Source organism: Serinus canaria, chromosome 3 (genome assembly GCF_022539315.1).
Source record: "Serinus canaria isolate serCan28SL12 chromosome 3, serCan2020, whole genome shotgun sequence".
In the NCBI taxonomy this organism is placed as follows: Eukaryota; Metazoa; Chordata; class Aves; order Passeriformes; family Fringillidae; genus Serinus; species Serinus canaria.
The window spans coordinates 44,579,590-44,606,171 of record NC_066316.1 but is presented as its reverse complement, the minus strand read 5'-3'; the positions used below and the strand labels follow the sequence as shown (position 1 = coordinate 44,606,171).

The 26,582-nt window shown below is 41.2% G+C and overlaps 2 protein-coding genes across 4 annotated transcripts in view; one reads left to right on the top strand and one right to left on the bottom strand.

Moving 5' to 3' along the window:
• Positions 1–4,540, top strand: part of HEATR1 (HEAT repeat containing 1) — a 35,417-nt gene extending 30,877 nt beyond the window's left edge. The window contains exons 38-45 of the mRNA XM_018917077.3: positions 236–394; positions 1,066–1,200; positions 1,458–1,562; positions 1,653–1,821; positions 2,502–2,656; positions 3,003–3,161; positions 3,823–3,931; positions 4,320–4,540. Coding sequence (XP_018772622.3) covers positions 236–394; positions 1,066–1,200; positions 1,458–1,562; positions 1,653–1,821; positions 2,502–2,656; positions 3,003–3,161; positions 3,823–3,931; positions 4,320–4,408 — 1,080 coding nt within the window. The 3' untranslated portion in view covers positions 4,409–4,540. The remainder of the gene's footprint in view (positions 1–235; positions 395–1,065; positions 1,201–1,457; positions 1,563–1,652; positions 1,822–2,501; positions 2,657–3,002; positions 3,162–3,822; positions 3,932–4,319) is intronic.
• A 1,017-nt stretch (positions 4,541–5,557) lies between these two features.
• Positions 5,558–20,829, bottom strand: LGALS8 (galectin 8). Of its 3 annotated transcripts, XM_050973173.1 has the most exons (11): positions 20,662–20,779; positions 20,321–20,394; positions 18,587–18,796; positions 14,633–14,721; positions 13,843–14,053; positions 13,064–13,180; positions 11,337–11,393; positions 11,232–11,258; positions 9,809–9,897; positions 7,293–7,458; positions 5,558–6,818 (listed from the first exon to the last, which is right to left on the bottom strand). In XM_050973173.1, exons 3-11 carry the CDS (start codon positions 18,698–18,700, stop codon positions 6,669–6,671), a joined length of 1,020 nt encoding a protein of 339 aa, XP_050829130.1. In that variant the 5' UTR covers positions 18,701–18,796; positions 20,321–20,394; positions 20,662–20,779; the 3' UTR covers positions 5,558–6,668. The 3 variants fall into 3 exon arrangements, with proteins under 3 accessions (XP_050829130.1, XP_030091263.1, XP_030091264.1); XM_030235403.2 differs by lacking the exon at positions 20,321–20,394 and having other exon boundaries at positions 20,662–20,829; XM_030235404.2 differs by lacking the exons at positions 11,337–11,393; positions 20,321–20,394 and having other exon boundaries at positions 20,662–20,829.
• Between the last annotated feature and the right edge of the window lie 5,753 nt (positions 20,830–26,582).

Genomic DNA, 26,582 nt, shown 5'->3' with positions numbered 1-26,582 from the left:
AAATGTGTATCTGACACTCTTGTGGGAGTCATTCTAACCCTCTGCTGCTGACATGGGCATTTTTCAGTGTTTGTCTTCTGAAGACAGTATGGCTTTGTACACAGACAGTTTAACATAAGGTGTTCCAAGTGGTGCAAACAGCAAAATTCCTGTCTGACATTTGAAGCAGACAACTACTATAAAATAAGTCCTTGAGTTGCTAAGTAGGTCTAACTTTTGTTGGAATTCCTCACAGGTTGTCCGCTTGGAAAAGATTGTGGCCGAGTTCGGTCCCACTTCCCAGCTAAGTATCCGTGTAGCAGCACTGAAAACCATCCTAGCGACGAGGCTGGCCCCCCGAATTCTCCTGCCTGCAGTTACCAAGTGTTACAGTGAAGTGCTGCATACCCGCAAGGTAAGGGCTTTTTTCATCCTTCAGTACTGGGATAAAGGAGAAGAAACAAAGAAACAAGCAGGCCCAAATTTGGTTCAGCTGTGTCCCCTCCCAGCACTTTGGCCACCACCAGCCTGCTCGCTGTGGCTGAAGAGTGAGAAGCAAAGGAAGTCTCACAAGCACTGTTCAGCAGTAGCTAAAACACTGCTGTGTAATCAGCATTGTTTTGGTCACAGATCTAAAGCACAGCGCCATGTGAGCTGCTCTGAAGAGAATTAAATCCATCCCAGCCAAATCTGCCATAGTCTTTATATTATGATCTCTGGAGGTTTTTTGTACTGCTGCAGTAATTCAGGAAATGTAGATCTGGAAGAGATCCAGCAGTTTAATGTCCTTTGCATGTTAGATGATGAATGCTTAGGAGATCATCCCATTCATAAAGGACTTCATTTATGCACTAGGAACATGAGTGAGTTGGAATTTTCTCCAGTATGGCAGAGGGTAGACAAAATGCTTTTCAGGAATCCTACTAACTTAAGTCCCCAAAAGTACAGGGAAAAGGTTATTTATTTTATTGACAGTATTTATTTGAGTAAATGCATGAAGTACATAAATCCAATTCCCTAGTTGTGTTTTGTAGTTACTGTCAATATCACAGTTGCCTTTGCATTGCTTTGCTTTTGTTTTGGCAGAACTGCCTAGGTCCCCTTATGAACATTTTGAAGGAGCACATTGTTGGTATGGAGAAGGAGCACCTGATCTCCCATCAGCCTGAACTGACAGCATTTTTCATGAAAGTCTTGGACTTCCGAACAGAGCATGCAGAGGTAGCTTGATTGAGAGTATGAGCAGCAGCTGCACCTCTCTACATGCCAATTGCATCACTTGTTTAAGAAAAGATTAGTAGATGCCATTGTACACCTGCCCTGAAATTCTGGGTATCAGATATTCTGTTCCACATTGGTTTTATGGTGGAAAACATGGTAGTTAAGTATTTAGTCTGAAACAGACAAAATTAAAATGTGCTTTGAAAGCTCAAAGTCTTGCATTTCAAACTTATAATTATGTTTTCTGATTTTTTTAGGATGATTTAGAGGAAGTTGGTAAGATAGAGGCTTACATTATTGACTGTCTAATCAGTATGGTTATGAAACTTTCCGAGGCTTCTTTCAGGCCCCTCTTCTTCAAGGTAAGTCTAAGTGTAATTAATCTGCATCAGCATGTTTGTGTTTTCCAGTGCACAGACACAGGAAACAGCTAATCTGCCTTTCACTTTCAGCTCTTTGATTGGTCCAAAACAGAGGCTACCCTAAGAGACAGGCTGCTGACATTCCACCGAATAGCAGACTGCATTGCAGACAAGCTCAAGGGACTCTTCACCCTCTTTGCTGGTCATTTAGTGAAGCCGTTTGCTGAGACACTGAACCAGGTCAACATTTCTAAAACTGGTAAGTTGTCAATTACTGGCTACAGAGAGGCTTAGTCTTGATTGCTGAGAGGCTAATTTTGATTGCAGAAATTTTAGTCTTACAGGATTTATTTCACAGCACACATAATTCATTTTGCTCTTTTTTCTCCCTCTGGTAAATGAGAAATCTTTATCTGATGGAACCAAAGGATGTTTTTCATCCATGGGCATGGGGCTGCTATTACAATGTTGTGACCAAATGAAAATTCTCTGTGTCAGCCCCAGTGAGTTCCCTGAGTATGAAATTGTGTAGAAAGAGGGTTTCTCTTTTTACTTTTTCATTCATTGACTTTTCTTATATGCTGCCTGGTGTATCTAGACTCCTCTGCTTTCTTGTTATTTTCTGTGGGAAATTTTGCCCATCCCAATTGTGACCTGAAGAAATTGTCCATATTCACAGGTATGGCCAAGCACTTCTGTAGCCAGTGGCTCTTCTCTTTTATTTCCATCAGTAGCAGACCTGCTGGGGCAGTAGCTCAAAGCCAGATAATGTATCACATCCATTTGATTGTTCTGAGTGATGAGTACATAATTGCTATGTAGTACATCCCTTAGCCACATTGACAGACTAGCAGTATTTCTGTCCTGCAGTTTTGTGGGAAGTTTTGTGTTTTCATTCTGTTTATGATGTTTTTTTATTTCTCCTTGGCTGGTGTGTAGATGAAGCTTTCTTTGACTCAGACAGTAACACAGAAAAGAGCTGTCTACTGTTGCAGTTCACCATGGACTGTCTGCACAAGCTCTTCCTGTTTGACACCCAGAAGTTCTTGAGTAAAGAGAGAGCAGAAACCTTGATGCAGCCTCTGGTGGATCAGGTATTGACAAATCCATAGAAACAATTCATAGCTGATTTTTTTTTTCCAAGTTAACAAAAAAATCAGGTGACAGTCCTCTCTCTTAACAAAAAAGGGGACATTAATTCATCATTTTTGGGCCACAGACAGTATTGATTTCTTTGCTTAAGGCTCTGAATTACTGACTTTTTTATCCTTTTTTTTTAAATGTCTTCATTCTATAAGGCTCATGCATGTTTATTGAGCTCTTGCAGACCAGTGCACTCCCACTGATGAGCTTTGACTTAATTCTTGAGTACCTAAAAGCCAAAGCTAGAAGTGTTTTTGGCTGGGTTTATCTGAGCCTGGATTTGTTTTACTTCCACAGCTAGAAAATGTGCTTGGAGGAGATGAGAAGTTCCAGGAAAGAGTGACAGCACACCTGATACCCTGCATAGCTCAGTTTTCAGTGGCAATGGCAGATGATTCTCTGTGGAAACCACTGAACTACCAGATCCTGCTGAAGACAAGGCACAGTTCTCCTAAGGTTGGGAGCCATCAGAATATGAACTGGTTTTCTTTCTTGTGCTAGAAAATGGGAACAGTGCTACCAAAATCAGAACCAAGTCATTGCTGAAATAGTAGCCTAAGTTAAAATACTGGTGCTGTACCACAGTACTCCAAAGTTGTAGAGATGGGTGTAACGTGCTCTTCTGCTCTAGCTGTAAGCAGTTAATATTCCAGGTCTTTCATGCTGTGGGGTTTGGGCTTTTTGAAGATTTGGTATCTGTAGGAATAAGAGAGAATTGTTTGTGTACGAAGACAGGGGCACTTCAGAGGGTAATGGGAAGACAGTTATCAGCTTTCAGACCTGTTCATAGAGTTATTGACAGGTTACAGAAATCAAGGGAGTGTACTTGGTTTTTCACAGTGCTGAGCTAAGCCCTGATAGAGTGGAAATGGCATTGTGACAGGAAGTTAAAGTCCACAATATCAAATAACTTCCAGCAGCATTACCTGCTTCTTAAAACTTGTTTTTTATTTGCCATTATGTTAACCCAGATGTTAGTATTTAAATTAGCTTAAAGCTAGTTCCCTTCAGTAATGAAAGATTATAACCTTACAATGAATGGAAGGAAGGTAGGGGTGGGGGAGAACAGGGAACTATACTGTAATGTTTGTTTCCTTGTGTAAATGTTTTGGTTTAGGTCCGATTTGCCGCCCTGCTTGCTTTGATAGAAGTTGCACAAAAACTGAAGGAGAACTACCTGGTCCTGCTACCAGAATCTATTCCATTCTTAGCTGAGCTTATGGAAGGTAATGCTCTAAACTAGCATTAGTGAAAAGTGACTCATTTCAAAGAGTCAGACAGGCTCATTGTTATAACTGCTATAAATCTTATGAATTTGTATATGGTAGCTTATACTGTGCAAAATGCAAACTAAAATAGATTCTGTCAAACACTCATGAAGTTCAGTTAAATTATGGTGGCTTCTTCAGTGTTGTAGCCTGTGCACATCTCCCCATGTGCAAGTTTTAGATAACTGTTAGTAGAAAGAGTTTGCCTAGTTCAGTGACAAAATATTTCTGAATAATAATTTCATATATGGTGTTTGAGGATGGTTCTAACCTTGATGGTGAACCTTTCCTTGGGTAGCCTTGTAATCACTGCTCTACTTAATTCCTGCTCAATTTCTTTTTCTAGATGAATGTGAAGAAGTTGAACAGCAATGTCAGAAGACAATTCAACAGCTGGAAGTCATTTTGGGAGAACCACTCCAAAGCTACTTCTAATTTTATGCCCTTCATTTTCAAATTTTGTCTGAATTGTGTTAGCTTTACACATTCAGGTGTTACAGGCAAACTGTCATAACAGTTTTTATCAGAGACAAGATATTAACTTTTTAATAAAATATTTTAAGAATATGGCTTTATAATTTCTGGATGGACTGGGGACTTTTCTTATGACTTTTCCTTAACTGCTCTTTTCTTAACAGTGGGAAACTGGCACAGGCTATAAACAAATCCTGAATGATAACCTGTGAGCCTTCCTGAATTCTACTGTGCTTGGGCCATACAGTTACTGTCCCAGTGAAGGGGCTGTCATGCTCCAAGCATGGTCCTCACTGGACCAATGCACTGCAGTCCTGAAAATCTGTTTTTTTCTGTCATCTGTAGGGAAGTAAAAAGTATACTCACTGAAGATACTGAAAAAGAAGCTGCAAGAAACTATGATTCATGTAGAAACTAAATCTGTTTTACAGTCTTTAAAGATTGCTGATTAGCTGAAGTTCAAGAATAAATTGCTTGCTGTGATAATGGATTTACCCAAAAAAATTATGACTTGTTTTGCACCATGAGGTGCTGGTTCATAAAACTGATACTAAGGCACTCAGACTCTCTAAATAGGGTTTAAAAGGCAACAGGGTAGAACTGACACTACACAGAGGATAATGTTACATCCCACTGGGTGCTGAGAATGAGCCTCTGTCCAGGGTGCAGCATTGACATGTAGATCCCATATGTGGAAAGATTACATCAAGCTCTTACAGGATTTTCTTAAAACTGTTAATTGTGTCTGCTGTCAAACAAAAAGGACATTCCCATGAGAGCATCTGCTGATCTCTCAGCTAAAGGCAAGGACACACAAGTGGTGTTACTGCTGTAAGGAGCTGCCTACCAGCTCCCCTGTTCCATTGAGTTTATCCTGCAGCCAAGGGGTCTGTACAGCACAGCACAGCACCACATTGTCCTGAAGGCCACCCCACCCAGCCCCAGTGCCTGCCCAGGTTAACTGCTCTATGCATTACTAATTCCTTGATGTGGAAATGGTTCTCCAGTCAGGGGCACTTTGCCAACTTAGAGATACTGGTAAGACAATAACAAAACAATGATAACAGACCAAAAAGGGATCATAGCTACTTAGCTACACTTGGAGAAAAGCAGAGTTCACATATGTTTTTATTGATGCTTTTTATACATTAAATTTGCTCAATTAAAGTCTTTTAGTGTCCATCTTATTCCTGAAATTGCTTCAGTATTAACAGTCTTAAGACATACAGGGACATCCTTCGGGCATGTAGTGACAACCAATAGTAACTTATTTTTTAAAAGGATATAGAAAGACTGAGATTTGTATGGAAAACTGATTAGGAACAGTTTATTTCACACAGACAGTATTTTAATACAAGACTGAAAAAGGATTCCTTCTCTAGTCCACGGCTTAGTAGTCGGAGTGCCATCTCAGCTGAAACTCTACCTGGACTACTTGGATTCTGACATATTCTAAAAATGAAACCCACAAACATCTACTTCAGACCCCCAAGGGCTCTTAACCCAGTTAGGAGCCACTTCAGATCAAACAAGCTTTGTGAACTTCATGTAACTGAAACCAGCTAAATCCCTTTCCTGTGTTTCACTTCGGAAAACTAAAAGCTAGAAACCTTGGGCCCTTGTAAGCAGGAGGTGACATAACCACAGATGTCAGAGAAGGTGCTATTGCAGGCTGAGGAAAGATCAAACTTCTTGCTTTTTGCCAGAAGTAAGGGGTCAACTTGTTTGCTTATCCAGCCTCACTGTAAAGGTTATTGGTCTAACATAAATTAAGACATAGGGAATTAGAATCTGTAGTTCTATATTAAATAAATTATAAACATCCCTTTTGAGGTGGATAACTAACTTTGGATTCTATTTCAGTCTCATTTCTACTTCACAATATTGAATGTATGGTGTCAAGGAATGCTAAATGGTAATTAAACATAACATACAGAGTGCAATTGTGGGACGCAGTATGATGCAGCATTTTCATATTGCTAGGTTCAGTAATGCAGGAGATTTATCTGAGCAAACACTAACAGCTTGCCAGGAAACTGAAGACTAGAGAAGGATTTAAATTTGCAGTTAGCATTTCTGGTACTTGCCTAACTCACAGAGGCAAATGCAAAGCCTAGATAGGTTAAAGGCAGGCTCAGCATGAGTCAGCACCTGTTTGTACTTGACAAGGAGGCACTGTCATTAGAAGAGGCTAAATTATTTCAGTACTGATTGAAAAGAACTACCAGCTCCTCACATCCAACAAGTGAACATCTCCTGTGACTTCCACTATGTTGATCTTTTCAAGTTGTTTAAAACGATGCTTGTACTCCAGAGTGTGAACACCATTAACAGCAACTTTGAACTGGTAGGCATCACAGAAAATAATCAGCTGGAAAGCAAGAAGAGAAACAGTTAAGATTTAAGCTCAGGTAAGATGTGAAAAACAATCTGATGACCTAGCATAGACTTGGGCTTGACATGTTTCTGTTACAAAGAATGTTTCACGCAAAAGCAACATTTAAAAAAAATAGGGCATCAATAAAAAGCTAAGAATCATAGAATAATTTAAACTGCAATGGACCCATAAGGATCATCAAGTCCAACTCACTTTAATTTAAATTTACTCTTAGCACAGGTTGAATTTTTGCAAATACTTAAAACTGTTACTAAATAAAGACAAATCTCTGCTCTCTATGGTCCTATTTACTTCAAAGTATTTTCAAGACATGAAATACAGGAATAGCAATTTTATTTAAATCCGTATTAGTAACAGGACATTTAAGCACCAATGTTAATCTGTTTGGCAGATTTTTGCAGTTTTGCAGGTTTTTTGGCAGTTTGATGTTCTTTCAGTTAATCTTACCTCAAAATACATCCCCGGACTGAAAGGAAAGTTAGCAACTTCCTTTTCTTCTTCTCCCCAGCTGTCATGAATGTAGGAATTTCTTACAAAAACTTTATTTTTCATTCGGGGATTCAGATGTAAAGCAATGTCCTTTGAATCACTTGTTCTCAGATTGACTGCAAAGCTGTAAGATATTTTTTTAAAGTTTACTGCACCAAGGGTTTACAGACATGACAAGAGCAGTCAATACCATTTACTAAGTCCTTAGCCAATACTCAGGCAGTTTGGGAGCCAGGGCTGTGATTCACCTGAAGAACCAAGCAGGCAGCCAGCCAGCATGCACTCGTCTCCTTTGCACAGAAACCTTTGCTGGAGGCAGCAAATGCAGGACATGACCCTGCTAGATCCCCTTCATCATTCACAGCTCTCTGTACACATCTCAGCAAGAAGCTATTTGAGCCAAGAGCGGGCTCCCCTACTGCACTAGGAAGCAGCATTCTCACAGGAACACACGGAGCTGCCTCCTTCCCCACCTCTCACTCAGGCAATGGAGAGTGGGAGCCTTTCTTTGACCTGAAGATATCACATCCTTTCTGCCAACAAACTGGTTGGACACTAAGAAAAAGTTTAAAGATTGTCTCCATACATTTAAGACTGCTGGGATGCCATGCATACAGAACATTATTTTGTAGGCAGCAAAGCTCTGCCCAGGCTGAGTGAATACTCTGCCATCTCAGACATGCCCACCAAACAGGGTTCCTAAAAGGGAGCTCTGGAGAAGGGTGACCAGAGGAAACAGTTATTCAAATTCAAATGAATGCTTCAACCTATGGCAAAGACCTTACCGCATTTGAAAAAAAAAAATATTTCCTCCCCACCCAAATTAGCTCCAGCTGTCAGATTTTTGCCCTCTTTTGAGAATTATTCAGTCCAGATAGGAATTATTGCAACACTTCCAAGCTGTGAAGTTCTCTTTTTCACCAAGAAAAAGAAACATCTAAAGCTGTGTGAACTGATCTAAAGACACTGAATAACTTATAAACTCAATATAAATATATAGGTAGAAAAGCATAAACATAAAAAGCAGACAACCGGCATGCTTTAACAGCCAAAAGCATCTTCATGCTTACATGCATCTGAGCACATTCAGCACTTGAAAAGTGCTAATAAAATTTTCAAACTAAAAGAAGGGAAAGAAATACTCTCTAAGTATTAATTATCCTATTCAATCTGAAGTACATCCAAACTTTGTGGATGAGGATTCCAGACCCTGGATTCCAGTATGAACTCTGAATGCTGTTGAACTGCAGGTAAGAAACACGCCCTGAGGAAGCGGGAGTGCAATACATACACACAATGTGAAAACATGCTTCTCATCATTTTCATTTTTCATTAATTGCTTCATTTTTAGGCATGTTTTTGCAGAAGTCAAATCTATCCCTCAGGTAAAGGGCATGCTGAAGCACAGACATTTGCTCAGCTCCATTTTGACTGCGTAACACTCCCCTACTCCCTGAGCTTTATTACATGTTTGGAAAATGTGTTCTTTGCAACCCTTTGTTCCTAGTTTGCTATCAAAATTATGTTCATACTCCCCTGTCAGCTTTCATGGAGTCACAGAATGCCCTGAGTTGAGAGGGACCTTAAAGCTCATCTCGTTCCAACCCCCCTGCCATGAGCAGGGACACTTTTCACCGGACCTGGTTTCTCAGTGCCACATCCAACCTGGCCTTGAACACTGCCAGACATGGGACATTCACAATTTCTCTGGAAACGCTGTTCCAATGTCTCACTATCCTCACAGTACTGAATTTCTTCCTCATATCTAACCTAAACCTACTCTCTTTCAGTTGGAAGCCATTCCCCCTCTTCTGTCACTACATGCTCTTCTAAAAAGTCTCTCTCCATGTTTCTTATAGGCACCCTTCATGTAACAGAAAGCCACAATTAGGTCTTCTTGAAGCACTTTTTTTCCCAGGCTGAACAATCCCAATTCTCTTAGCCTTTCCTTTTTGGAGAGGTGCTCCATCCTTCTAAATCACTCAGTTAATCACTTTCATCACTCAGTTTTTGTCTATTAGGCCCCTTCATGCTTATCCCAAGGAGGTTTGTCAGAGAAATATTGTAACATGCAGCATTTGAGCACACCGCAACTTGCCTCACTTATGTTTCACCTATTTCTGCCAGATCCTTACTCTTGGATCTCTTTAGAAGAAAAGCTGTCTCTGTACAGTACACCTGCTCACACTTCCTGAACAATGGAAAGCCGTGAACAAACACACAAATTTGTGAATGACACAGATTTAGTAGGTAAGACACTCAGGTTTTACCTTCACTTTTCATAATGGAGCTGCTCATTCAAGTCCTCTCTAAAGCGGTAATCCTGCTGGCTCCTGAGGAAACTGCACTGTAGTTTCAGGTGATTCCAGATGCTAAGTTGCAAGTAAGGATATACAGAGGCAATGGAAAGGCCTACTCATTCTCAAGAGCACCTCAGTTAAATAACAGCAAAAAAGCCCATCAGTAACACATACCTCTTTGGGTTTTTATTCACTTCTCCTTTAATGGCAATTGTGCATCCTGGACGAAGTGCAGTATCGAGTTTCCCAACATAAGGAACACCCTGGAAGTACAACCCCAGTAAAAATCTTGGCTGTGACTTACTTTTTTTGATTTTTTTAATACAAGCTGAGCTTTACTATGGTATGATGAAATTTTGACCTACAATAGCAAATCTGCACTTACAGCTAAAGTTATTCCTACAGCATATTGCAGGATCCTAATAGTACAGTGGAAAACTTACACTGAGATAAATACATCAATGTACTGGGTTTTAATTTAGACTACTACTTTGGGTTCAAAAGAAACATTATTTACAACTACTTCTGCCACTACTAATGGTGGAAGGAGGGGAAGAAGAGGAAAGAAAAAAAAAAGGAAAAAAGTAAGCATGAAACTCCTTGTAAGAGTTTAAATTCATATCACATAATTATTCAGACATACAACTATCTTCTCATCTCTAGAAGTAACAGTTTTGCTTTAAAGAAAAAGACTCCTGTTAAGGTGTGTTTTTGTTCCATGGTCACATAAGTACTAGAAGTAGAGTCACTAAGTGTTCTGTCCTCCTGGCAGCAGTTCATAATGATAGACAGTGCAAGTATTTTCTTAATTTTTACTTTTCATTGTGTTAGCAGTTATTTTTACCAGGGAAAAGAAGGGAATGGAGAAGCACTCCACTTCTATGTTTCTGCTGAAGGTCACCACTTGCAAATTACAATATTGTGTGTTACTTGGTTTAGAAAAAAAGACTGGAGAAGGCAGGCTGTCAAGTGACAAAGCATCTAAAATTATGCAACTTCACTGCAACTTTACTTTCTCCACAAATTCTATGTGTATAAATTCCTGGCTTCAGCCCCTTTTCAGTTTGAGTGCGGTCCTTGCTCCAGTGAGGATACAGTTCACCTGCACAGGTTTTTGCAAAAAGATGAGCACTCACTCCATGTTAGCTGGGTACAAGTTCCACCCCTGAGGTGCAACGCTTGCATCCAGCTACCTAAAGTACATACAGAGATTTGTCAGCAAGAGGAAGATGTGGCAGACAGGTTCCACACTACTTTTGCTTTGCAGGTATTCCCAAAAGCAGAAAAAAAAAAGTATGCCTATTTGAAAAAAACAGTGACTAGGTCCTTTAAAACTTCAAATATTTCACTTTAATTTGTTTGTGGTTGTGGATGCTGTGTTTATCTTTCAGGTTTTCTAAATGATTTAACAATAGTCTCATTTGTACTAGCAGCAGAGGATTACCCTCTACAAAACCTCAGTGATGATCTTTCTCCAGCTGACTGTCAATTCCTTTCTTCTTGTCTTTTGTGCATGTCTTTTTTTTTTATAAATAACTGAAGTATTTTTGATTGTTTTTTATTCTACATTTGCCACAAATCTACAGGAAACACTTACCAACTGTGAATCATTTGGCATTTCCCCCTACAAGAGAAGAAAAGAACATTATCTAGCTTATGAGACAACAGGGAGATTCATTCAACTTTTTACAAACATACGTACATTTTCTGTGCTTATCTTTGTTACTCCTAGAGACGATGGCTGAGAGCCTTGTAAAGACTGCAGAAAGAGAGATATTTAGGTGTCATTGCTAATGTCATAAAACTTCAGCATAAAGTTGGTTTAGAACAATGTAAGGATCATCATGCTTTGATGGTGAACTGTTAAGATGGAAATCTATGGCTATGTTAATGAAAAAGATAGCAAAACCCCTACAAACCACAGAAAATTCTGAAGATTTCTGAAGATCACTTCATTACAATTTGAATCTTTATTTAACAGTCAGAGCACTCTCAAACCATCAAAGGGTACCCATAGACTTTTCCTCACAGTGGGGCAAGTCCATACAGCAGGGTTCTTGGGATTCTAAGCAGCCCTCTACATCACTGTCTCTTCTCACGGGAAGGACAGACGAGCAACATGGCCATGGCAGAGACAGTTCCAGCTTAGCCCTAGCAGATTGTGTGTTCAGGTTGTTTATTTCAATACAAACTTACAACTTCCTCCTCAGAAAAGTGTATTAGAAGCAAAGATTAAAAGGAAAGAATCGCCTTTCTCCATTCCTTTCTTCCACAAAGCATACAGCGTCAGCAGGCACAGATTAAACTAAATGTATGTTTTGTGCTTGGGTCAGAAACCAACCTACAGCACCTGCTTGCCCTCAAGCTCTTCTTGGAGTCAGGTCTTCCAAGATTAGGATGGAGACAGCTTCTGCAGGAATATCATTCTGGCAACATGCCCAAGGCCAAGGTATGGGACCCATGAAGATCTGTTTACCGTCTCTGCAAGTCATCCTTAAACACAGCAGACCTATGTTTAAAGCTTAGACTTCATTATGCTCAGCTTTGCCTTCTACCAAAACAATTATTAGTCTGCTGACCTGAGTTAGACCTGTATTTGGCAGCAAGAGTCAAAAGCTTCACCCACAATGTAGTGAAGATTGTGCTGAAGAGAACCAGAGTATCTCACAGGAGTAAACAGACTACCTTAGTGAGTGGCAGAAAAGGGAAAAGACATTCACCTTCTCTATCTCCCTGGAATTTATCACCTCCAGTTTCTGTTCTAAAAACCTAACTCTTTCAGAACAAAAGGAGCTCTCCTTCTGCACAGGAAAAAACTACCTGTTAGTTTACTATCAGCAGCAGAGCTGGCAGCTGAGAGGAGGCACAGCACAGCCTTCACTTCGAATTCAATGCAGTTTGGTCCACTACAAAGTCTGAGAAAGAATACTTCTTCTCATCCCCATAAATGTACACTTCTGACTTCAACCAACAAATCAGTCAGTTAAGCAGAAAAGACAGGGCTATGTGCACAAGGAACTCCAGCTGTGGCTGACCTTGGCATTTCAAAGCCAAGCAACAAGTAATAGCCATGGCTACACTTGTCCCTCAGAAGCACTGAATACTCAAGAGTTCATTCTGAAGCTCCTGCAATATTTGGAAAGTCTAATCCACTTGTAGACTAAGTATCCAATCAATTATTATACCATTTGTCCAGTTAACTTAGTAAGCTGTAAACTTTTGTCACATTCTTGCCCCTAACTGCAATACTGAAACAGGAAGACACAAATCCTCATGAAAGTCACATGCTGAAATGTGGGGAAACCAAAATCTCCTTACTAATGTTGGACTGTGTAGCTGCTTCTCCTTCCTTTTCACCAGAAATCCCACTATGCAGCTTAGCAGGACAGAGGAAATGAATCAAACAAGTTAGCTATCTATACATCTTACCTTAGAAACAAACTCTATGGTTTTGATCTGCACTTTGCCATATATTCCAAGAGTATCTATTTTTTCAAGGCTAATTCTGTGGTTGTAGAGCAGCAAGTGCTTTTTGTTTACAGTCACCTACAGAGACGGGAAACCAAACAGAAGAACTGTATTAAATATACATTACACCAGCCATGTATCAAACTGTATGCACACATCTCTGGTTTACACTGGTTTGGTAAAGAAACAATTTGGTACAAAACACTCCTAGGAGTGTCCTAGAAATATCAGATCAACTAAGTTCAGCTCATCCATGATTCAGTCTCTCCATCACTAGGAGGGAGATTCATTTACCTACACTAAAATTTGCATTTCACACCTTTGTTTCTAACACCTTATCATTTACCAATGTGGTATTATCAATATAATAGAATATATTATTGCAGTCTAACAGAGCAAGACAAACACACCTCAGATGTCTCCTCCAAGAGGACTGTCCTATACTAGCCACTTAACAGGTTTATTCCAAGATTAGCCCTTTGCACGTACAGAGGGAAGGGTGGAGTAGCCATTAGCTATGGCAGGAAGTTCCTGGCCTACTCATCCAATTTAGAGGGAAGCAATACAAAATTAAAGGTCTGATTTAATTAGCACCTCTTTAAAGAAAAGTTCTAAACTTTTCTGTAGTTAGACTATACCTAGGTAACAGAGACACCTAGGCCTCCAATATTTATTTCAATTATACAAAATACTTTATTGGCCTGAAAATGGCTGCAGATGAAGAATCAATCCAGACTCACCTGGAATTTATCCTTTAAAATCATGATGACAATCTCAAATGACTTTCCTTTTCCAAAGGGCATCTCATAAGTGATCTCCTCCCAGCCCCACTTCTCCCTCTCCAGTGTGTTGCAAACAATGCAGCCAGACCTTTTGAAGCGGGGGTTGAAATGGAATGCCACATCAGCTCGAGGCTTTATGCTGCTGCCACACTGTAAATCCACCTGGAATCTAATCACAAAAATAAGACAAACCACATTCAGCTCAGTCTCTCAAGAACTCACCTAAAGGTTCAGTACATTTATGTTTTACTGTGGAGAATCAACAGGCAGACACAATGAATGTCATAGGATAAGAAAAAGAAGACACTTGTCTTCCTCTCTTCCTACACTGATGTGAAAGGTTCTCCCATGATCTACTTGCAGTGAATATAAATGTTTAAATTTATTTAATGGTCATCATTCATATCATGTAAACTCCTCACTTACTGTGTTCATCACCTTCCCTTCCATCACCTTCAGCAGAACATATCAAATGAACCTTGGATAAGGTCAGGGAATGTCCTTACTGGGCACAAGGACTAGTCCATAGCTCTTTATCCCAGTTTAACTTAATTCCAACCCACAACACATTCAGTTACCAACTTTGTTAGTGTCAGATTACCCTTTCAGCCTGCATTCAATCTAATGCTATCAAAAGGATTTAGATCGAGCCTTTGTGTGCCATCCTGAGAAGGACCCTGGAAACATTTCACCCTTTACAGTCTTGCTCACATGGTTACACTGCAAAACATGACAACACAGCCTCTACCTGTCTGCATCATCAGGAACAGTCCCATGTATCACAATCAGCTCTCCAGGAACAAGGCCACCATGTATTGTCCCAACATATGGAATGATCTAGAAGAGGGAAGAAGAAAAAAAGAAGAAAAAATATTGCAATACCATTTTTTGATGGAGGCAAGAAACCCCAAAACAGTTTAAAAATTAGTATTCTAATTCTTAATTATATGATGCTCTAGAACATTAGAAGAAACACAAGTAGTTTTAATATAAAAGAATACACAACAGGAAGGGAAAACCTGGCATATTTTCCCCTATGAAAACCAAGATTTTCAGATAAAACTAAAATTTCCTTCCTCCATTCTTAGCTCTCAAATGAAGAGTTATAATATTTTATTGCCTCACTATTCTTAGAGCATAAAGAGGATTCACTTCAAATTAGGCCATTCCCAAGGGCTGACTATTAGTGTAGTATTGCCTTTTGGTACCAGTCCCTTGCTGGTACCAGAAGGCAACTTCCAAAACTCCTCTGACACCAGAATACAGGAGCTGCTTTTTTCTTGTTTTTGCTCCATTAGGGAAAACAATGATAGGAAGAGACTATGTCACAGAGTGTCTTCTTAGTAAAACCTATAAACACAACAAAATACCTCATCCTAATGAGCTAAGAACTGCAAAGTGCACGAAAACAGCCCTGTCCAGGAGTCTTGGATTTTATGGTGCCTACAGTATGCAGTCTGGCTCAAAGCCTCACTATCTTTTCTTCCTTATCAATAGCTGGAGAAGGTAACATATGGATGTTACACTGAACTGAAATGGCAGCACGGCGAGAATTGTTAAGCCATAGGGAGGGATGTGTCATTTAGGATAAAAGCCCCAAACACCCTGGCACAGCTCACTGGCAAAGACTCAGACATGCTCACAGAAGCCCTACCCTGATCATCCAGCATTTCAGGAAGGGATGGGAAGCACCTTAACATTCAACTGTGGAAGTTCCCAGGTGCCTGGCCCAAAAGCAAAGCTTACTTTGCCTGGCACCAAAAGTAAGTCTACATCTCATCACACATGCGACGTGCTCCAGATTGAAAAAGGAAGTAAATGGTAGAAAATGTTGCATTTGCTCTGGTTAACCAAAAGGAAATTTTGCCAAGGTTGATTTTGGTAGTTTATAAGATTTTAAGATACTCCTGAAATGAAACACCAATTGCAAACAAGAGTTGTAATTTAACAAAAAAATAACAAACACATTGGAATTACTACTCTTGAATGGAATATTGGACCATAAAACAAGTTAAGATTTTTAATTCTTTAAATACATAGATCATTGCATGAAACAGTAAGATATGATAAGGATATGTGTTTGCTGACACATATTTTTGTTAATCTGTGAGGAAAAAGGAACAACAGAAATTGTCTAAATCCAGAGTGTTGATCATTTCTGCCAGTAGATACACATCCTCTTCTGCCTGTTCTCCACTTTCCTTCTCAGATACCCACCCACTGCATAAAACCTAACTTGAAGTCATCTTCTGCATCAGGAAAAAAAAAATAGTACTTGCTTCTCAAGCAAATTGGCAGGTTGTTTTAAGTTTCATCACATTTATTGGCTTTAGCAGGTGTAGTAAAGGAGGACCAAAATGTGAAACTAAGTGTTAAAAGTGAAAGAAAAGTGAAATCCCTTTGCTTATTAGTAGTGGCTTGGTTCCTTAAAAGATAAGCTGTATACCAGAAGACAATTTTCATTCAAACAATAATAAACAAAAAATAAAAGTGTATCTTGATTGTTCTCAGTTTTACACTCTGCTCCTGAGGTGCAATATTGCAATAAAGTAGTAAGTTACTGGTTTAGTCTCCAAAGACAAACCAAAGAAGCACACACAGGTCAGGGATACTGAGACTTGACCACTTTAGTGAAGCAAAGTTCTGTACTCCTGAAAAGGAACTGTGGCAAAAGCACTTCTTTATATTCAAAAGGATGCATTTATTTAAAAGAAAAGGTGGCTCATCAACTTTTCAGAAGCTCAGATGTGGAACCCACAAGATCATAATAGAGAATTTTCTGGGTGCAATTCTACAGACTTAATGGGATTTTGTCATCACAGAATGTGCCTGTAATTTCCTCATGTCTCAAGATGCTCTTCTACTACTTTTTCCTTATTTATTAAGAACAGTGCTTGTCACATGATCTACCATCATCCTGACTTTCTGCTAGACTTCTAAAACTTTGCTCTAAAGCTAACTGGTCAATGTCAACTAAGTTTGAGAAGCCTCAAAGATGATGTTCTTCCTAAAAGAAAATGCCAGTTTTCATAAAACAAGAGGAGAATAATGGTCTTATAGAGGAAAGGACTGCAACAAAAGCTTTTATCCAGCATGCTGGATATCAGACAGCTGCCCCACCAGATGGGACATGACATCATTTCTTGTCAGATGGGTGGAGTAAAGGGCATAAAGGAGCAAAGCAGATTTTCTGCATGCTTGAGAACAGTACAGTAATGAAGAAATACATCTCAGACTCAAACCTATAATAAAGTTATGAAGTTTTGCTGCTAATGGAACCGTGTACTGAAACAATGACATTTTTGTAGCCTGCCCTGCTACAGAAGGGCTGAGGCTGGAAGACACCTTTGGTCTCTAATGAAATGCCTTGCTCAAAGCATGGTCAGACAGAGCAGGTTGCTCACTGCCTTGTCTGGAGGCTGCCCCAAAGTCATCGGCACAATCTTTCCCAACTCTGCCTCCATATTCCAATCCCAAATACTATTTTTTTTTTCCCCACAATAGACTCTTGACCCCTAAGCTCTAGTTGAATTCTCCTGCTAGGTCTTTTCAGCCATCATACTGGTCAGTCCCCTTGCTGGCACCCAATTTCACTGGACTCTTAATCTCTCGCTGACAGTACTCATTTGTCCTAAACATCTCTTAATCCTTCTCTTCACACCTCCTCTCCTATCTCCATCTACCAACTTTCATCCTCCCTCTCCTTTTGCACTTCAGACCTTCCACCTTCTAGTTAATCATACAGCTTTCCTTCCTCTTCCAGCTGGGTTCTTGTGAAGGAGGTTGAAATTATTCCCCCATCATTCCTAAATCTATTCACTTTGCAAGCAGTGACCATACACTGGGAATAAACAACCAGATTCACTGAGGGCCCAAGAGTGTGACAGTGCAAAGCTGCAACAGATAAGGAAGTGTGCAGGTCTGTGCTACTGCACATTCCCCATAAATAATATACACATTTTAGTATTTTTAAAGGGGTCTAGCACAGAATTTCCTATCTATTTCCTGTTGTAAAGAAGGTTGTTCAAATGAACAACCTTCTTCACAACACAACAGAAAACACAGCTTCAGCTTCAGGTCACCCCTTCATGGTAAGCCAGAGTCAGGCTGCTGTCACAGACCACGAGAATGACAGAACTTTTCAGAGAAAGTTTTCAGACTCTGAGCTAGGCAAACAAAATTCTGTCAAATCCAGTCTTTGCAATTGCTGAATCATGTCAGCTCAAGTCTTCCGTAGAAAATAGGATTTATTATGAATTAAGATATGAACTATGAAAAAAAAATTCCAAATTTAGTTGTTCAGACTGAAGTACAGGCACCACAAAAAAAAACATTTCATGAGAGCTGCCAAGCACCACCCGTATTTACAGAGAATTAGGAGTGAAAACACATCTTATCATACTTTCACTTTCCAGCATATTCTGCAAAAATGCCAGACATCTATGTAAGCTGTAGATGAAACAGGATTATCCTCCAAGGCTGATAGAACATCTGTCCTCTTTTGGAAGCCCTGTCCATATGTTTACAGCACAATTTCTAAACACCATCAGCTCTTCGTGTCACCTGTGACATTCTCCCTCAAAAACCTGAGTGATGCAGAGCTCTCAGAAGCATCCCTCACTGTACAGAACAGCACTGTTGATATAAAACAGCAAAGTCCCCTCTCCCATGGGACACATAGTTGAAATGACAGAGGAGTTACCGGGTTACTGATTGTCTGCTGTGATGTATCCAAGGGTAGTTCATGTATTTCTTTCTGTGGTGTATCCAAGGTCAGTTTACGCATCTCCTCCTGTGGTGCACCTAAGGATGTCATCTTCCCTCCTCCAGCTGAAGTTTGTCAGTTCTGTGTGGCCACTGCTGGAGCGTATGTAACGAACTCACTGACCAGGCAACACCAAAGGAGTGATCCCTTGGAAAAAAAAACCCAAAAACTTTAATTAAAGAGAAAAAAGGTGACACAACATGAAGTGAAACCCTCCAAGGTACAACCATAAAGAGCATGAGAATGATGCAAACATTTTTCCAGTCAATCTGCTGGAGTTTTGAAATGTGAAATTAAAAGGCTTGCTTAAAGCACTGAGATGCCCCACTGGTAAACAATGTCAGCAGCAGTGTGCTATCCCCAGATCTGCTATGGCAGACAAGCCTTAGCGCGTGATCTTGCCTTTTCTAATTTATCTTACATAAAGTTAAGAAATACTAGGCAAAAACAAAGAAGAGAAACAGAGGATCTTTTATATTTCTTCTTCCAACACATACAATCCCAGAACTCCACAGTTCAGGAGTCTATAAAACTATAATTAAATGCACAACATTAATACAAAATAAAGTTTGTGAGTATACTCAGCTACACTGCAACTTCTTTAGCAAATCCTTTAACAAAGTGTCCAAAATTCAGGGCCCAACTGAAACTCCTAAGTATTATTTCTGGCATATTCTGGAGAAATAAGGTAGCATGTAAGCTGTGTGGTGATGATAAGCAGACAGGGAAAAAGTTAGGCCACATTACTGTGCGACATCAGAAGGCAATGTTATGAAGAAGGAAAAAAAACCCAACCAACCACCCAAAAAAACCCCCCAAAAATAAAACCGCAGAAAAAAACTCCAAAACATCACAAAAATAAAACTCCAAGGTCTGAGGCTTGTTCCACAGGGGTTAATCTTCTGCAATGATTAAACAATAGAGCAGTTCATTTTGCAACACCTGACTTATCTTGTTGGAGATTTGGACCAAATGGATATTAACTCACCACTTAAGACAGTATCTAGAATACAATTCAGGGAGCATAAGGTACCAACACTGCACAACTATTTTGTCCTTTGGCCTTCTCAAGGGATACTACCATAAATTCACTTTTGCCTGTATAGGCAAATTTTATCGATTTCATTTTTAAAAGGAGAAAATAAAGACCAAATCAAACAATAATTTTGCCTTTATGGTCGTACAGTCCAACAGCAGACGCCATGAAAATGAAGCCTACAACCCAGCAGCCTGCTATGTGAACTTCCTGTGCCTGCAACAGCAACCTAGATCCTGCTAGGAGAGGATCCTGGCACAGCATCTTGGCAGGACAGGTGGCACTGTGACAAAGTGATGAGTTAGGGGTTTTCTTGTTTGCCTATTACTATTTTATTGACAAGGTCACAATAACGAAGGGAAAGCTGGAATTCAGGCTCTGTTTGTCAAACGCAGGACATGCAACTGCAAAGCTCTCCGGTATCCTTCTGCCAGAGGAACCACTACCAGGGGACGTGTTACACCAAATCTGCAACGCGGCAAGTTAAGGTTCCCTGGCTGCCCTGTTATCTCACACATTCCAAGGGGCTGGAAATATCTCCCACAGACAAACAGGAAACCATAGAGACCAAAAATAATAAGCAGTTATTATGTTTCCCACTGTGACACAGAGAAAATGAGTCCTTCGTGAGTTACCTTCGTGACGGTAACTCTAACTCCGGCCAGTCTTTACAATTAACCGAGATTTTGTACCAGCGCGAACAAGCCTTCTGCAAAGAGAATTACCGAGACGCCTTCTGGATATCTGCAAGCAATTAAAGTACAAAACACTGGCGGTGTCCCCTCGTCCCCTGCTAAAAACCCAAGACTCCCGAACACTGGAAGGACACAGGACCAAGCAACCGCGGCCACTTCAGCTTTACAGCGAACCGAGGCAGTCCCGGCTCCCCATAGCCCCGACGGTAGCAGTCCCTCTCCCCGACACGCACAGGGGCAGGCAGGGGGCGTGTCCCTGCATGCTCCGCTCCGTCTCTTACCTGCAGGACGCACCGCGGCGATCAGCAGCGCCGGGACCCCCACGGGACGCGCCCGCCCGGCGCTGCCGCCATCGCCGCCGCCATCGCCGCCGCTCCCGGCTCCGCGCCCGCCCCGGCCCTCACCGCGGTGACGTCACCGCGGCACCGCCCGCGCGGGGGCTGCGGCGCGTGCCCGGCGCGGCCAGCTGGCCCCGGCGCGCGCAGGCGCCTCCCCCTGCGGCCGGCGGGGTTGGGCTGAGGCGGGGGCTATGGCGGCCGGGCTTGCTCCTTTTGAGTTACATTGCGCTCCCTGCCCTGCGAACCGTTCGCTTCCTATGTGTGTTGTGCTTCCTCTGAACTCCCCGTGTTACAACGCAGCCCCATCTCCTCAGGAGGCACATCTCACTCAGAACTGTTAGGTCCTTTCCAACCCTCTGGTCATCAAGTCCAGCCCACCTGTGAAGGCACGGTGACCTCGAGCGGGTCACACAAGAATGCGTCCAGATGGGTTTTGAAGGTCTCCAGACAGGGAGGCTCCATGACCTCCCTGTGCAGCCTGTTCCCAGTGCTCTGCTACCCTCTACCTAACGTAGTTCTCCCTTATATTCCTGGGTTTTAGTTTATGGCCATTGCTCCTCACCCTCTCACTGGGCATCACTGACAAGAGTTTGGCGCCTTCCTCTTGAACTCACCTTTGAGATATTTCTATGCATTAATGAGATTCCCCTCTCAGCCGTCCCTTCTCCGGTCTAAGCAGGCCCAGCTCTTACAGTCTTGCCTCATAAGAGATACTCCAGCCCCCAAATCATCTTTGTGGCTTCCACTGGACCCTCTCCAGGAGCTCCTTGGCTTGTACTGAGGAGCCCAGAACTGGACACAGCACTCCAGATGTGGCCTCTGTAGGGTGCAGTAGAGGGGCAGGATCACATTCCTCAGCCTGCTGGCCACACGCTTCCCAAGGCATCCCAGGATACCATTGGCCCTCTTGGCTGCAAGAGGTGGTCAGCTGGCTCGTGGTCAGCTTTCACCCACCAACACTGCCAGGTCCTTCTCTGCCAAGCTGCTCTCAAGTAGATCAGCCCTCAGCCTGCAGTGGTACTTGGGATTATTCTTCCCAGGTGCAGGACCCTGCACTGGCCCTTGTTGAACCTCATTAGGTTTTTCTCTACCCAATTCTCCAGGCTCTCCAGTGGCTCATGATGACTGTGGTCATTTCTGTGACCATCTTCATGTGACCAGACCCAAACACAGTTTCAAATCTCACACTGGGTCATTCACTACCGCAGAACCTTTGTGTTTCTGAAAACCTGGAAATCTTATACCCAACCCAATCTTTAAAACCACCGCCCCAAGGCTGTACTCCCATCCTCCTGTTCCCTTGCAGGCCCCACTAAGAGGGATTTTGGCAGTATTGGTGAGGTAAGCAGGAAGGCCAATGAAGTCCCTTGCAGTTTTACAGCTCATGATGTATAACAACAGTCTGCTCAGAGAAGCACTCTTCAGGTTCCCCCTGTTAATATGCTGGATGGGGAAAAGATGAGCACAAAAATAAAGAGTGCAATATAAAAGGCTCACAAGTTAAAATCACCATCTCCTATTCGATTAAAGGCATTCAGTATTTCTTTGCCTTGCAAAAAAAGCAGTGTATGTGGCTATAGAGAATTTAGAATGGCATTCAGCCACTTGTCACAAAGACCACTAGAGTATCTTAGCTAGATAATATCCAGTCTTTTATTCCACAATTAACCAACACAAAAGCCCCATCTCAAATCATCTATCTACTTGCTAGAGTTCTGCTGATAGCTGTAGGACTGCTGCTTTAATGGGTACCTCAGCTTAGCTATATAAGATGGGAAGGATTCACTCACAAAAAGGTATGATAACACTTCTTTTGAGGAGAACTGCAGAAAGGAGGTACGCAGAGCAGCAGAGCAGATTGCCTGGGGAAAGGTACCTTAGAATCATGCATGGTTGTGAGAGGACTGGCAGCTATTGTCTGTAGTCAGGTGCTAGCAAAAAGCCTGCTATTCAACTGTTCTACATAATTCCACAGCATTACTTAAAAAGAGAACAAATAAAAGGTCCTGAGCCTGCACTACCACTTAGTTTTTCTTTGAAGCTATTTTTCCAGGCACTCTAGTTGAAAGAGTAGATCACTTTAATAAAACCAGACTGACATAAATACATGAAATACACTCAGTTGTCAGTATGAGACTGCAACCTCAAAGCAGGTTTGAAAGTTCAGGCCAAAAAGCAAAGACAGAAAATATGCTGAAAGGTTGGAATAAAAAAATATGATGCTGAAAGGAAGAGCAATAGGTGGAAGTGTTTCTAGAACCACAGAAAATAAAGTTGTACTACTTTACTACTTCTTGCTCAGGGCTCTTCTACTTTTGGGAAGAAGCAAACCAGAGGAAACACAGTGATTTGAATTATGCACCAGTTCCTTACTGAAGCAGAACAGCTGTTAGATTAATGTGGCTGTAGGCTGAGATATAGGCAGTTTATGAAATTTTCAGGGAAGCCCCTATTTCAGCTCCCAAACCTGATGCAGCATTGACAATGAGTCAGTTGGGTTACAGCTTCAGCAGCTTTGTGCTAGAGTGCTGTTGTTTTGTTCACAGACTGTCTTCTGATCCTGCTGATTTCTTGTGACTGCTATTTTTAGCACCATTTACTAATGGCAGTCCTGACAGCAAATAACAAAGTGTTCCCTTATTTCCACAGTCCAAGTCCTTATTCAGGCTTTTTCTTCTAAATTTGATGTGCACTCAACCATTGCTGGGACTGTGTGTAATCCTGTCAGCAGAGACTTCTCATGTTCCAGCAGAATTTTGCTTGCTGGAAAAAACAGAAATGCTTTGTCAAAACAGATGCAGCCAATTTCAGCTGAAGTAAATATAGCGGCTATTCTTGCTCATAAGGCCTTTCATCGAGGACCCTGTTACCCCTAAGAAATTTTACCTGCCTCTCCTGTTCTTGATTTCAAGCCTGTAACCTGTGTCTCTCAGGATAGCGAGCCATGGTCCAAAGTCAAGGTGAAAACAACATAGTCACACTTACTTGGCCTGGTATTTTATGCACATTTCCAATTATAAAATTTCCATCAATAATGGAATTCCCTAGACTTAACACAAATAAACACTAATCTCCATTAAGAAATCTGCCCATGGAAGTTACTCTTGGCTAATTTTTTTTATATTGTTGTTGTACCAGAATAACTAATTTTCCCTAGTTTATACAGTACTACAGGCCACAGGGGTAAAGCCTCTAGCACATAGGACCATTCAACAGACATTTTGTGCTTAAGGACTTCATATTATCTCAAAAGATTGTTGTGTCTTCTGTAGTTTTAGTGGAGCTGTTTGTGCATTACAGCATTTTCTGATGGAAATAATTCCCCTAGCTTCTTTGAAAAGCTTTAGACTCAAGGAGGACATAAGTCACCACACTTAAAGTTGGTACACCAACATTAAAATTTCAGTTGACAGCCCAGCTGGCTCAGCTTTTACTTATCTACGAGTTAATCAGTGGCCTTCCATAACTCTTCCTTGACATGTCACTATTTAGCTTCAGTGATCATTCAGATCTTCCAGTTTTCAGTTTAATGTTGCAAATCACAGGAAACAAAAACTAATGTTTTTAAATGGGCTTACAGATTCAAAAGCTTAAAATGCTACAGCTGCTTCAGGAACTAACAAGTATTCTATTTTTTTGTTGCAATGCCTGATTTTTAAAGGAAAATGCTGTAGAGAAGCATAAGAGCAAACAAGATACAGAATAGATATGAGGGCTAAAGGACAAAGAAGACACCAAGAAGCCACTAGACCTTTTGAAAATCAATTATAGGCCATATAACCCTTAAAACATACTCACCCCTTCTTTCTTAAATCTGTGACACGACACTCCAGGTTTCCTGTAATAGTCAGGATCACTCCTTTATTTGCGTTGCAATATCTAGGAGAGCAAACCTGTGCCTGTTCTTGCCCTGTCTGCACACCCGCCACACCCCCACCCCCAGGCGGTTGTGCCACGATCCGCACATAGTGATTCAATCCCTGCCTACCTAGGGACACAAAACCCAGGAAATACCACGATCTGTGCCGTGGGAAAGACTGTGTGATGTCCTCCAAACTGGGGACTGTGACCAAACCCAAGATCCCTAGAACTTCACCTTCACACCTTCATCAACACCTCCTTGCAGTTGCTTCTGGATATCCCTGGTGGGTCTCTGCAGTTACAGACGAGCTCACCTACCCTCAGTCTCTGCTGCATTTTCAAGGGAGACGTACGAGGGCTGTAGTATCACCTCTCACCACGAGATGGTAGGTGTTTCCTGATGTTTAGAGAGGATCAGGCTTTTAATAGACCTTTGAGATTGTGAACTTCTCTGCCTCAGAGAAAACAGAGGCAAAAGTAAATAAGGACCAAACAAACCACCCACTGTTTGCAGGATTGTGAATGACGTAGGGGAAGCTCACATATATTGGGTGCAAAGGCAAAAATAAATCCTCAGCTTAGACTCAAGATATTTTTACTACTGTAAGGATTTGTGTGCCCCATTCTTATCCTAGCTCTTTCCATTAAAGAACTTTTTAGTTATGTAATTTTTTTTTTATGTCATCAACAACATGAAACTTCAGAGGGGTTTTTTTTGACACAAAAAAACATTCCCAAATTAAATATTGCGTTCATTTTGAAGCCAATTCATAAGCAAAAAAGAATAAGCAATTTCACATGAATGTGTAAAGTTGTGTATCCATCCCTTGCTGTACCTAGATAAACAGAACACATTTATTATCCAAATTACTTGTGCTGATCTTTCAGTGCAATTTAAGAATCTTGGGCAACTCTCATTACCACAATAACAAATATACATTTCCTCAAATGACCTGCTTTTGAAATCATGAATCACTGTTTTACAGAGGCAAAATACAGAGATCAAGCTAGTAAGTATGCCCAGCTGTTCATTACCCCTCTGCCCCTAACAGAGGGTACAGCAACCCTTTCCCAAAGCTGTCTATTTCTATTTGCCATCAGTTTCTTGTAAGATGGAATCATTCCCAGTCCTTGGCCAAAATACAGACAAATACTACTGACTGCACTTCTCAAAGGAAGTTCTTTTAGTGCTGCTGATATTCAGTCTGTTCGACCAGTAGATCCATACCTTCCCTATCCACTTAAGGCCAACTGACCATAGTCATGGAATCAAGACTAGCTGAATTCAGGGACTAGGAAAAGCATTTTTCTATCAGAAAAAAAGAGGCAACAAGCTCACATCCTCATTTAATGCTGCTCTGCCCTTCTGTCCAAAACTAAGCCAAAATCTAAAATTTACAAGATACCTTGAAAGTATTTATGAATAACTAATTGCTTTGCCTTCATGGACAGAAGAACATGACCTGCTGCAAAAATTACACAAGTAGGCTGCTCTTTAAGTTATTGCAAATGCCATGCACTTTCTTTGACCTTGTTTAAACAATTCTTCTGTCTGACAAATAATTTCCAGCTATGTCTGGCCACAAGTCAAGAGTGCTACCCTAGTTTAAAGAACCATAAGGCAGAATTTACATTTCTTTCCTCTTACTAACAGCTTGACTTCAAACTGTGGGAGGCCTTTTGAGACAGTGAAAAATATGTAGTCTGTTGCACAAAGCACTGCCAGGCCAAGCTGCAGCTCTCCATTTTTCAGTACTGGTTCAGGAATAACCTTTGGTTTACAGTTTCTGTACAAGTTATTTTGAAGCAAGCATCTGGGACCATGCTGACTATGCCTATCCTTTATTGTAGGTTCCAAAGGACAGTCCCAAACCCATCCTGCATTCCTCTCCATAGATCCAAGGGAAGTGCATGCAGAGTGTAAGGCAACGGGACACTGTCACCATTTGGGTCTACCCATAGTTGTCCTCACAGGAAAATTGGGCTCTCCTGGAGCACAGCAC

Coding starts and splice junctions, on each gene's coding strand:
- LGALS8 (XM_030235403.2), bottom strand. CDS start 18,700: ATGACATCCTTAGGTGCACCACAGGAGGAGATGCGTAAACTGACCTTG. Junction 13,181..13,842: donor TTTTAAAGGATAAATTCCAG/GTGAGTCTGGAT, acceptor CCGTCTCTGTAG/GTGACTGTAAACAAAAAGCA. Junction 9,898..11,231: donor TGCCAAATGATTCACAGTTG/GTAAGTGTTTCC, acceptor TTGTACTTCCAG/GGTGTTCCTTATGTTGGGAA.